Source organism: Elgaria multicarinata, chromosome 17 (genome assembly GCF_023053635.1).
Source record: "Elgaria multicarinata webbii isolate HBS135686 ecotype San Diego chromosome 17, rElgMul1.1.pri, whole genome shotgun sequence".
Lineage (NCBI taxonomy): Eukaryota > Metazoa > Chordata > Lepidosauria > Squamata > Anguidae > Elgaria > Elgaria multicarinata.
In genome coordinates this window covers 27354517-27367438 of record NC_086187.1, presented here as the reverse complement: position 1 = coordinate 27367438, position 12922 = coordinate 27354517, and the positions used below count along the sequence as shown (strand labels likewise).

At 50.2% G+C, this 12922-nt stretch overlaps 2 protein-coding genes across 4 annotated transcripts in view; one reads left to right on the top strand and one right to left on the bottom strand.

Annotated features, from left to right (window-relative positions):
- The window catches only part of SLC5A10 (solute carrier family 5 member 10), an 80163-nt gene that overhangs the window by 32994 nt on the left and 34247 nt on the right, over positions 1-12922 (bottom strand). The window lies entirely within an intron of this gene.
- Positions 1-12922, top strand: part of FAM83G (family with sequence similarity 83 member G) — a 34900-nt gene that overhangs the window by 11074 nt on the left and 10904 nt on the right. The window contains exons 2-4 of one of the 3 annotated variants that reach the window (XM_063143536.1): positions 4105-4272; positions 8482-8606; positions 9425-10646. In XM_063143536.1, coding sequence (XP_062999606.1) covers positions 4105-4272; positions 8482-8606; positions 9425-10646 — 1515 coding nt within the window. Of the gene's footprint in view, positions 1-4104; positions 4273-8481; positions 8607-9424; positions 10953-12922 lie in introns of all 3 variants that reach the window. The other 2 variants (XM_063143534.1, XM_063143535.1) reach the window with 2 other exon arrangements.

Sequence of the window (12922 nt, the reverse complement as noted above, 5' to 3'; positions counted from 1 at the left end):
ATGAGGGATTCTATGAACAGCTTTCCCCAACCTGGTGCCTTACAGATGTTTTGGACTTCAGCTCCCATTAGCCCCAGACAATATAGTCAATAGTCAGGAATCCTAGAAGTCATAGACGAAAATAACTGGAGAGAACCAGGTTTGGGGAAGGCCAAAATAAAGAGATAGACTGGAAGCATCCTGGAAATAATTTAAGTTTTAACCAACAGGGACTTGATCTTCAAAAACTGCTCTCTAAATTCTTCTCATAAAACTGTTGCCAAACATCCCCCTAAGAAGAGCCATGATGGATGAAACCAAAGACCTCTCTAGTCCAGCATTCTGCTTCTATAGCGGCCAACTAGATGCCCACCACAGCAGCCACTTTCTCCACGAATTCATCTAATCCCCTTTTAGAGCCATCCAAGTGGGTGGCCATGGCGGCGTCACATTCCATGGTTCAACTATGCACAATGAACTATATTTATTTCATTTCTATGCCGCCCAATAGCCATAGCTCTCTGGGTGGTTTACAAATACATAGAGGCTACAGATGGTGATTAAGGTTAATAATAGACATGATTAAAGAGCTGTAACATGCAACAGCTAGAAAACTGCCTGACAGGACGCTTCAAAGATGGGAAGAGGCAGCAGAAAAGAGAGAACTTCATTTAGCAGCTTGGCTTGACAGCATACACAAAGCACTTAGTCTTTGATGGGTGCCTCAGTTTCCCAATCTGTCAAATGTAGGCCACGCGGCTGCATCCCTACCTAAGTTAATTAATGGTTTGCATACAGAGCACCTTTGATTCCTTGGCATGAAAGGCTCTGTGTACAATAACATCAGGATGATTAAAAAAAACATAAAAGGAATACGTTAGAAGAATGTGCAATAAAACTCACGGGCAGGAGCGGGCCAAAGTTATGTGCTGATAAAGCCATTGGCTTCAATGACACTTCTTCCCAAGCAAATGCACGTGGCACGTTTGCGGAACGATGAACGACACAAGCCGGCAAACCAAGGCAACCGTTTTTCCCCGGCCAAAAGAAAATTTCTGACGCGTTACAAATTCATTGCCGAGGAATGAACGTCACACAGAGATCGTAAGTCGCTAATCCACAATGGCAACAAACATAATCAAAAATCATCAGAGGAGGAAGAACCGTCATGTCCGGAATGCATCAGAAGGGTTTGCTTAGGGTACTTGAGAGAGAGACCCAGGTTAAAAATCCCGTCTGGAGAGTATTTATTTAATTTCTATACTGCGCAATAGTCACAGTTCTCTGTGCGCTTCACAAAAGTTAAAACCATTAGTACATAACACTTCGTGGGAGAACTTAGGCCATTCTCTGTCCCTCTTTCTCTGAATAGCTACTCCACAAGGTTGTTGTGAGGGTAAAATTGGGAGGGGGGAGAAGAACCCTGTATCATAACCTTTCCCAACCTGGTGCCTTCCCAGCAAGCTCTTCTGATTCAGCAGACCCCTTCTTTAGTCATGATAGCTAAATGGGGCCTCCTTGTTCCAAGGCACTATATCTTTGATTACCAAACTCCAGGGGGGGGAAGGATGTCAATATCATATATGCCCTGCTTGTGAGCTTCCCAGAGACAGCCGGCCGGCCTCTGTTGGAAACTGGAGGCTGGATAAAAGACACCACCACCACGGACAAATCCTGCAAGGATGCTTCCGATATTCCACAGACTGTAGGGTCCGCTGCCACGTGTACTGCCAGATCATGTGCTTGTATGTTGCAACCTCTTGTCAACCACAGATATTGACACCAATATGGAAGGGGGCGGGGGAAACCTAGCACAAACAGGCTAGACACAAAAGCTGCAAGCTTCCCCAAGCCCCATGCAATCCAGAGTATTTTTTTGCAAACAACAGAGATTCAGTTACAACAGGTTGGAACTCCTTCAATGCAGCCTGGTTGCTAAGGGCTCAGCTACCTCAATCAACAGCGGGTTGACGGCATCTCTCAGGAGGCACCGCGCCAGGGCAGACTCTAGAACTCCCCTGGCATGCAACTTGCGTCTGGACCCACAACACCGCATCCCTCTTTTGGGGTGACGTTTACAGCTTGCCAGACGTTGCATGCGGACATAGTAGAAGAGTGGAGCGGAGAGGCCACTGCTCAGTGGTAGAGTCCCTGCGGGGCAGGCAGAAGGTCCCAAGGTTGATCCCTGGATGTTTGAACAAGAAAAAAGACAGACAGCATAGCCGATGGTCAGGGATTGTGGGAATTGTAGCTCAAGACATTTGGGGCCTACTAGGTTTTCTCCCCGTAGATCAGGGGCAGGCAACCTACGGCTCTCCAGATGTTGATAGAATACAACTCCCACAATCCCTGACCAGTAGCTATTCTGAGTGGGGGCTGACGGCATTTGGAGCATCAGGCTACCTTGGAGAAGAAGGCTATCATTGGCTACTAGTCCTGATGGCTCTGTGCGACCTCCAATATCAGAGGCAGTAAGCCTACGTACACCCGTTGCTGGGGAACATGGGTGGGAGGGTGCTGCTGTACTCACGTCCTGCTTGTGGGCTTCCTGTGGGCTGCTGGTTTGCCACCATGTGAACAGAGTGCTGGACTAGATGGACCCTTGGTCTGATCCAGCATCAGGGCTCTTCTGATGTTCTGATGGTGTCCAACAACTTCTGAATGGCCAGAGGTTGCCCTCCCCTCCCCTAGATGAATTCTCCCCCCCCCCACACACACAAGTCTCTCTCTGCCCTAATCCAAGCACCCCTGTGGATGCTTGTCAGAAAAGGAAGTACACAGCGAGATCAATTTTGGGCATCCGACTTCTGGAACTGAGCTGGAGAAACCAGGCAAGAAAAGCACCCCAGGACCAGCATGAAGGGGAGGCCATGAAGCATCTTCCTCACCTCCCCCTGAGCCAGGAGTTTTGAACCTCAGGGCTATGGGCCAAATCCTGCCCACCTCGTTTCGCCAGAGGGCCAGGGCTCCTTCACCTAGTTCCACCCGCCAGTCGTTTGGTGGGGTACTGGCGTTTGCATCTGAATATTGAGTTGCCTCTCCTGAGCCTTCGACAGAATCCTAGAATCCTAGAATAGCAGAGTTGGAAGGGGCCTACAAGGCCATCGAGTCCAACCCCCTGCTCAATGCAGGAATCCACCCTAAAGCATCCCTGACAGGTGGTGGTCCAGCTGCCTCTTGAAGGCCTCTAGTGTGGGAGAGACCACAACCTCCCTAGATAACTGATTCCATTGTCGTACTGCTCTAACAGTCAGGAAGTTTTTCCTGATGTCCAGCTGGAATCTGGCTTCCTGTAACTTGAGCCTGTTATTCTGTGTCCTGCACTCTGGGAGGATCGAGAAGAGATCCTGGCCCTCCTCTGTGTGACAACCTTTTAAGTATTTGAAAAGTGCTCTCATGTCTCCCCTCCATCTTCTCTTCTCCAGGCTAAACCTGCCCAGTTCTTTCAGCCTCTCCTCATAGGGCTTTGTTTCCAGACCCCTGATCATCCTGGTCGCCCTCCTCTGAACACGCTCCAGCTTGTCTGCGTCCTTCTTGAATTGTGGAGCCCAGAACTAGACGCTATACTCTAGATGAGTCCTAACCAGGGCCGAATAGAGAGGAACCAGTACCTGACGTGATTTGGAAGCTATACTTCTATTAATGCAGCCCAAAATAGCATTGGCCTTTCTTGCAGCCCTATCACACTGTTGGCTCATATTCAGCTTGCGATCTACAACAATTCCAAGATCCTTCTCGTTTGTAGTATTGCTGAGCCAAGTGTCCCCCATCTTGTAACTGTGCATTTGGTTTCTATTTCCTAAATGTAGAACTCGGCATTTATCCCTATTAAATTTCATTCTGTTGTTTCCAGCCCAGCACTCCAGCCTATCAAGATCACTTTGAAGTTTGTTTCTGTCTTCCAGGGTATTAGCTATTTTGTGTCAGTTAGGGCTTTAAATTGCAATATGCTGGTATTTGGGGGGGTATTTCGGGGGGGCCCACCACCACGGTGTGACACACACACACCCCAAAGAGCTTCCCTGAAATGGCCTCTGGCCCTGAGGTTGGAAGAGGTCCGACACCCGGGCCTTATTTTAACTCCCGCCTCTAACGGCTCCTTCTGTTTCTCCCCCCCCCCACCAGGTGGTCGGCGTGGTTATGGATATGTTCACCGATGTGGACATCTTCAAGGATCTGCTGGACGCGGGCTTCAAGCGGAAGGTGGCCATCTACATCATTTTGGACGAGACCAACCTGAAATATTTCCTCCAGATGTGTGAGCGCACGCAAATGCACGCAGGCCACCTAAAGGTAATGCCAGACCCAATCCCAAAGAGTAGTCCCATTGGATTAAAGGCAAGCAGATCTCTTGCAGCCAGGGTTTCTTGTTTTGTAAGCCACAGTGGAATTCGCTTCCTCTTTCGCGTTTTTGCAACTTCCCCAAATCCATTGGCCTTTGCATAAGATGGCAGAACCTTCCATCCAGTTATCTCCATCCAGAAGAGTTCTAGGTTTGTATGCAGAGGCCCTCCAGTACCAGTTCCTGGAAGCTCAGAATTAATACATAGTTATTATAAGCATTATTTAAGAGCTTCACATACATTCCCAGCAAACCTCCAAACAGCCCTGGAAGGTAGGCTGAACCCAAGGCTGTGTGTGTGTGTGTGCTGCAGGGCGCACAGGAAACCTGAGGCACTTGGCACTAAATTCAAGGTCCAGAAAAATCGCAGGCTTCCATTTAAAACAAAAACAAATTCGCAAGTTTCTAGCTCTCATGCACCACTGGCTGGTTTAAGCTTCTAAGCAACGCTGAGCTCCAGATTCTTCGGTTCACTCCAGCAGGGCTTTGTTTCATGTTCTTGCCAACTTAATTCCACAAGTCTTTCCCCCGTTCAAACGAGGTGGAAACACTACACACACACACACATACATACACAAGCCACAATACAGCCACCTCTTGCCACTCAGCAGGCTTCAACAAGCAGGTGCAAAGGGTCACAACATGCCAGCTTGGGAAAGTATATCAAGGAGCTCAGCTATCGCAGGGACTGTTTGCTGAATGAATCAACCGTTTGCTGAAGTGGTGATTGTGTGATTCCCCCGGCCACTCATCCGTCTTTGGGTGTTTTCACTTCTGGTTTTTCTTCCTATTGGCACTCTAAACAAACACATCTTACTCAACGAAGCCGGCGCCAGGAGGAAGAAGTCGGACACGTTTGCTGCTGTGGATGTTTGGGGTTTTATTGCTGCAGGGGAGCGGGGGGAGGCTGTTTTGGTCGGCTGGGTGTTGCCCAAAGAACGCCTTCGACCCTTTTGTGTGCTCCTGAAAAGAGGTAGCCCTATGCGGAAAAGCGAGATGAAGCACACTCTTAAAGTGACCTGGCAAGATTTCGTGGCTGGGTCGGACTCTCTCGAGCACCGATGCGTCGGCCGAACGGCATCTGTCATCGAAGCAGAGTGGCGAACGTCATCCGTCTTGACAAAAGGAAGCTACATTTGCTCTGCATCGGAAAAATGCCACCAGACAAAAGCCGAACCATCCCAACAACCTACACAACCGCGCCTAACCCACCGGCCTGCCTTAGAATTGTTTCTGAAACAACGACGGGGATTTGTGAACTTGCGGGACAACCAGCCCATGAAAAGAAAGGGAGAGGAAGGACAAGAAGGGCTTCTGTAGGGAATGTCCAAAACCCGTCTCTTTAGTTACACAGATGTTTCGGCCTTCCGCACGTTGGCACGGCATCTTTGGGAGAGAGGCCTGTTTCGCAATGCAGATCTCAATCGTCCCTCCGTATCACACAGGTGATGATTACCTGGAATTGCCCTAATTAAATATGAAAAGCTCAGGCACCGTCGCTCAAAGCAATATGATGGAGTTCTGAATCATGGCTGCTTATTTATCCAACAGCCGGCTTATCTTTTGCATCAGCTTGCAATAACAGCACAGCCCCATGCATGTTTACTCATAAGTAAGCAGCAATGATTTCTGTGGGGCTTGCTCATAAGTAAGTGTGCGTGGGATTGCAGCAGCCTTAGCCACATTTTTTCCCTGTTTTCTGGAAGATCCAACTATATTTTAAAACCCGCTGGCCCACGAGAATTACCCCTTACGGCCAACGAGGTCTGTTTATTTCCAGCGGAAGGAGAAAAAGGCGCCTACGTTCAAGGCAACGCTAGTTTCAGTCACTCACCAACTCCAGTTCAAAATTTCGCTTTCGGCGAAAAGGCAGGTGAAGGGTGTCTGAAGAATGAAAAAAGTGTTTGGAAGAAGAGCAATTAAAAAATAAGTACGGCGCCCGTAACCCCCCCCCCCCCTTTTCTGACACTTTAAATTCACAACATCGCAGCTTCCCCTCCAGCCAGTGTTGACTACAAAGCTGTCAAATGTCACGTTCTCGATCGGCGCGGTGGTGTATTTACAACCCATAAACCCAGCACCCTCCTCAAATCGAGGGTGTGCAGAACGAAAGTGGCTTTTTAAAAGTTAAGAAATCTGTCTGGGAAGCGTTCAGGGCAGGAAGGACGGGAAAATCCAGCACTATCTGCTCTTCAGCGCTCCCAGTGATTCTATCTATAGCCTTTGGCAAGTCACTTAGGGCCTGTTCTGACAATAACTTCAGCCGACTTGTTCCTTGACTTGACTTTTGAGTCGACAGTTGGAGTTATTTTACGAGTGGGCTTCTGTATTCCTTTTGTTCACACATTCCATTAATGGTCCGGAACAGCCTACTAGAGCCAACGTAGACATCAGTGGCTTTGTATACTATGTTCAGAGGTGTGTGCCGTTGCTTATACAGCCAAAACAGCCCCACCCATGCACAAGAGAGGGGTATCAATGGGTTTGGGGAACCCCCAAGGTTTGCAAAAGTACAAAAGTATTCTTTGGTTGGGTGGGGAACCAAGATGGAGGAAACTCCCCAATGAGAAACATGTTCAAGTGACAGACTATTGTGGGAAGGGAACTGAGAACTGGACAGAAGGTGGAACGGAATGGAGTATGGCAAATGAAGGCCCGGCTGGCGAACTGGAGAACTCCTTGCTGCAATATTTTGTTGCAGGTCCCACTTGAATAGAATGAAGAAAACAAAATTGAGTTCATTATATTTTTACTGCGATGATGGTCACCATTTTGAATCCCTCCATCAGGCACAAAATGGCGTCCATCCCTGCAAAACGAACTCATGAAGCTGCCTTATATGGAGCCAAACTATTGGTCCGTGTATCTCAATATTGTCTCCTCTGATTTGGTAGTACGTTTCCTCTCCAGGGTCTGGGGCAGAAAAGGGTCTTTTCCATCAATGGCGACGTGGTCCTTTTAAGCTGGAGATCCCGGGATCGAATCTGGGGCAGGTGCCCCACCAAGAAGCTACATGGGAGTCCCTCAAAGGGGTTTTGGGACCCCAGAAACTGCAGCCCATAAGAGCCCCCTTTTTAAATTCTCCTTCCCCGGTAAATCAAGGCAAGCGCCTCACAAGGAAAAGGAGCCAAATTTAGCCAGCGGAGTGCCTTCCCCCATTCCTCTCATGAGGGCTTTTGAAGGTAAATGCCAAGGGATATATTGGGGCCACGGTGGAGCGCCTGTTACTCAAGCGTAAAACTTGAAATGGATGCTGCTGAAATTAGCCCAGGATTTCGCCACTGTCAGAGAGAACAGGGCGGCCCAAACCGGAGGCAGCAACCAGCCAATTTAAGCGAAAGAGATGAACAAGTTCTACCTGTCTTAGAGAGATTTAATTTTAATTCTCACCAGGGCTGAAGCAAACAGCCAGTTGGTGCTGCTATAGTACATTTAAATCTGAAATGTCAGGAAAGCGGACTGCTTTCCTGAATGCAGACGCGACACAGTAGGGCAAAACTGAGATGGTGGGATTTGAATCCCACGACAACGTGGAAACCGTTTTCTTTTCTGTCTCTCACCCTGCCGCACGGCCTCTACGCAAGTTTAATCCTCACGGGGTTGTTGATTTTTCGTTCCCCGCACCCGCGCCCTTTGGGTTTTTTCCCCCTAGAGACATTTTTTGTGTTACTGCAAACCTTGGAATTTCTCCAAGCCTCCCTGATACCTCCCCGTTGGGCACAGTTGGTGCCATCTTGGCTACCTACGCAACGGCACCAGCACCTGAACACTGGAAAGAGAGACGACAATTAAGGGCACAACCTTATGCAGGCGTTGACAGCAAAAAAAGTCCTAGAACTCCAGGCATGCCCCAGGGAGCATGGAGGGATTTGGGCAGCTGTAGGACTTTTTTTCTGTCTAAATGTGATTGCACCTTAAGCAGCGTCGGCAAACAGGTCTCTGCACAGCAAGACAACAATAAGCCAAACCAAAGCTGTAGGGGCAAAAACAATCCTAAACGCCAGACAGCCAAAAGCCGGCTACCTCGGTCAGGGCTGTGTGGAACAGAAAGTGCTCCTTAGGTAAAGAAAAGGCGATAAAGCCTCTCTTGTAAGCTGCTTTCCATTTGACTCCTGGAAATAGTTTCTACTCACCTCTTTGCTTTTGTTTTGCATTTGCAGAACCTCAGAGTCCGCACAATGGGAGGGACGGAGTTTTTCACCCGCTCGGCGACGAGATTCAAGGGCGCTTTAGCTCAGAAGTTCATGTTTGTGGACGGCGACAAAGCTATGAGTGGGTCGTACAGGTATGTGCCTTCTTAGCAGCCAGCCTTTGACACGAAGGAGAATTTGTTGCTTTGCCCACAGCACGTGATGAAGAGCTCTGTGCAACTCAAAAGCTCGCAGCACTTTTACTCCAACACTGTGTTCCCCTGCCTTCACTACTGAATTTGCTGCTGTGATCGGAGCAAAAGAGCCATGCCAGTTTAGCCGGGAATTGAAACTTGCAGCCTTTCTCCAAAGAGATCCCTGCAAAATGCCCCCTTCCACCCAGCAACTCGCAGGGTTCACTGCTTTCACCCACATTATGAGCCCTCAGTGTCTTTGACAGTTGGGGCAGCTGAGACACCAATCCCCAGTTTCGTCTCAGACCTATTTGCATGGCCAACAACCAACATTACTGTTTTTAATTAGAAAAAGTCCTAGAAATATTTGGAAATGCATTCTCACAACAGACACACGCCTCACCCCCTAAGGAAATCTGCTTTGCTTAACAGACCAGGGAGCAAAAGCTGAAGACAAAATGTGGGCACATGTAAGTCAGCAAAAGTCAACACACCAGCACTTCATTCCCATTCTTGCCACCTGCAATTCAGAAGTTAATTAAAAGGAGGGCTCTTTCCAGCAGAGGTAGGATTTGACGAGGCTGTTCATTTGCTTTCTGGGAATTCCCATTACGCTTGTAAGGTTTTCTTCTTCAGGATTCTGCTAGTTGGTTGCAGGTTCGAGTAGGCTTTTTTATTTTGCTCATTTCCCCCCATCTTAGTGGTTTATTTTGAGCTTAAGAAAAGAGGCAGGCTGTAAATCCCCCCCCCAAAATGATTCCTGGTTTGTTCTCACCCAGCTTCACCTGGTCAGCGGCAAGAACCGACAGGAATGTCATTTCGGTTCTCTCGGGTCAAGTGGTGGAGACCTTCGACAAGCAGTTCCAGGAGCTGTACCTCCTGTCGCGGGGAGTCAGCCTGAAATCCATCCCCATGGATGAGGAGCCAGAACCAGAACCGATGATCCTGCCGTCAATCATGCCCGTGAGCACAGCCAACGCCGTGGTGAAGAAAATCGTCAACCCCAAGTACGCCCTGGTCAAGGCAAAAAGCGCCGACCAGATCAGCAACAGCGAGCCAAGCAGCGTCAAGAACGTCACAGAGCAGCAAAAGGTGGACGTCAAGAGCAAGGCCATTCCGGAAGGCCGGGTGTCCGAGCGCCCCAGCGACCTCCTTGACATGACCCCTCCGATCCACCCGGGTCTCCAGAACCTGGAGAAAGCCAACATGTTTGATTACTTGCCGACGTGGGTCGAGCCCGACCCGGAACCCGGGAGCGAGATTTTGGGCTACATCAACATTATCGACCCCAAGATTAAAAACATCCAGCTGTCCCAAATGAACCGCATCAAGGTGTGCGACGTCTCCCAAGCCAGTGCCCAACACAGGCTGATGCTCAAACAGAAATCCCAGGAGGCTAAAAAGGGTCATCACGGCAAGCCGGCCGCCCCAACTTCTCCCCACCAGCCGGACGCCGCCTCTGCCCCAGGGCCGACCCAGCAGGCCCCTGCTCCCAACGCCGCTGCGGCCAGCCCCACGGAGAAGACGCACGGGGAAACGGCCGACGGAGAAACCTTTGCCACTTTGGCCAACAACCAGCACTTGAAGCAACTGCTGGACCCCCAAACTCATGACCAAACCGACGCCAAGGGCACGACTCCCCCAGTGCCCAAACCGAGGACTGTCCACGTGACGGACTTGATCGCCACGAAAACCACACAGGCCCAGGAAGGAGCTTCCCCGGCAGAGGATGCCCAAACGCAGCAGTCGGGAACCAGCGGCACAAGCGCCCGGCACAACGAAGGAACCGGGCAGGTTCCGGATACGGGCCGCCCCTGCAAGCTGAGCAGGCAGGTGGCTGTGTGCCAGGAAGCGGTGAACGGGCTGCCGGTGGCCGAGGCTGAAGAGGCCGAGGAAGAGGACTACATCACCCTGAGTGACCACGGGAGTTTGTCTGGCGGCTCTGGTGGCCACAGCCGCCGCTACTCCGATGCCTCCTCCGTCTCGGACGAGTACTTCGAGGTGAGAGACCGTTCGGGGCCTTTGCGCAGGACCAATTCCGACTTCCTCCCCAACGGTGGAGGGGCGCACAGCCCTCAGCACCGGCCGCCCTTGCAAAGGAAACTGAGCGAGCCTCACATGAGCCGGGGCACCTTCGTGAGCCCTCTGGGCAGTCCTCAGGCCCTGCTAAGCCCGGGTCTGGAAGAGGCCAGCCAGAGGAGGAGGCACAGCGACAGCATGGAGGAGAGTAGGTGCGTTTTGGGAAGGGGCCGGAACCGGCACGTCTTACCCGACGGCCACATTACCTGTCTGAGCAATGCTCCACAGGTAGGATTATCTGTTGTAACTTTCTATGCTTAGTTTGTCTGTAAAATGATGGTTTTCCCTTGCAGGAAGTATGGATGTGATATCGATGAGGCCCAGGGCAGACTCAGAGGTGTTCTTGCTGTCATGGCCGCAACTGTCCCACGATAGCTGTGCCGTTTTTATTTTTCATTGCGCTAAACCTTCCATTTTCCCAAGAGCAGTGGACTTTGAGATCATGGTTGAAACGTGAGCGGGTGCTTAAAGCCCCCCTCCCCCCTGTGTCCACATATCCCTTGAAGAACTGCAAAGACGAACACTGAGGAGAGTGAACATGCGTCAGCCAGCAATGGCAGGCTATCACTCGACAGCCCAAATGCGTGACACGGCCCAGGCTTTCAAAGTTACCAGCCCCCAAAAACATACACTATGTCCACCTATATTTACAGGAAGTGGGTCTTTCTGTGGCAGAGTGAAAGAACCTCGTTTGCCCAGTTTACGAAGGATTGCCCTTTTCTGGTCACCATGGAAGTGAGTGTTACTCACCCCAGGTGACCAGAAGAGTTGCTCTTTGCAAGCCTGGCCTAGATCACTGTGGTGATGACCCAGGGGAGACTATTGCCTCCTGCTATCTCAGGCTAATCCCCCTAAATCAGGGGCAATTTGATCTTTCCCTGGCAGTCCAATGGAGGGGAAGGAAGAGGGAGGAGATACGGTAATGGGAGAAAAGGAGGGGGCCGCCCCTTTTTGGCTCTGGCCACACCCATCATGGTCTTTGGTCCCACCCACTGCTGACACGTAGCCCCCGACAAAACCCAGACAAACCTACAAACCCATCATCACCACCAGACGGTTGAGGCTAGAAGCACGAGTTTCTGAGCTCATCCTTGTGGACTCAGGTAACCAGCTCGTAAGAATTCTCTGAGTAATAGCAGCCACTCAGCACTTAAACGGGATCTGTACTATAATTAAAGTTGCTACCTATCCCCCACCCACCCCGGGCAAGGTTGTTATGCTTCTGACAGGCAGAAGCTCAGTAGGCAAAACTACAGCTCTTGAATTTGTGCCTGGCTGCAAAAAAACAAAAAAAAGTGTTCATGGAATCAATAGTCTTTATTTCTGGGCAAGTTGTCAACTTTGCTTACAGTCTCTGGTCATTCAGGTCTCCATGTGCTCAGAGAGAATTGTGGTGCAGCTCCGAAGTTTTCATCCCTGGATTTAATGGACGTGTGACGGGGCCTTTTGGATGGGCTGTGAATTATTCCTAATATTTCTCTTCGCCCCCCCCCCCCAACATCCCATGTTTTGCAACAGTTTGTAAAATGTTATGTTACAACGAAACTGACAACCCTATTTAAAGTATTATACTTTGACCTTGTGCAGTTTTGCATTTTAAACTCACTTAAGTCATAACACAACTTTGGAAGCGCCTTGGAGAGCTCCTTTATTGCTATGGCTCTTTCTGACTGAAACCTGGAACGGATTCATCGCCCCACTGGCATCAGAGTCAGCAGCCGCTACTGGCTGGACTACAAATACTGTCATTCCGAGACCAGGCGGTTGAACGCCCATGGAGGGCACCAGGTTGCAGGAGGCCGGTGCAAACAACGTCAACAGCCATCATAGAATCATAGAATAGTAGAGTTGGAAGGGGCCTCTAAGGCCAACAAGTCCAACCCCCTGCTCAGTGCAGGAATCCACCCGAAAGCATCCCTGACAGGTGGCTGTCCAGCTGCCTCTTGAAGGCCTCTAGTGTGGGAGAGCCCACCACCTCCCTAGGTCACTGGTTCCATTGCCGTACTGCTCTAACAGTCAGGAAGTTTTTCCTGCTGTCCAGCTGGAATCTGGCTTCCTTTAACTTGAGTCCGTTATTCCGTGTCCTGCACTCTGGGAGGATCGAGAAGAGATCCTGGCCCTCCTCTGTGTGAGGAGGCCCAATCATGGCCAATTGGCCCAAATGGTGGATGGATACAGATTCCAGAAGGGTAGACGTT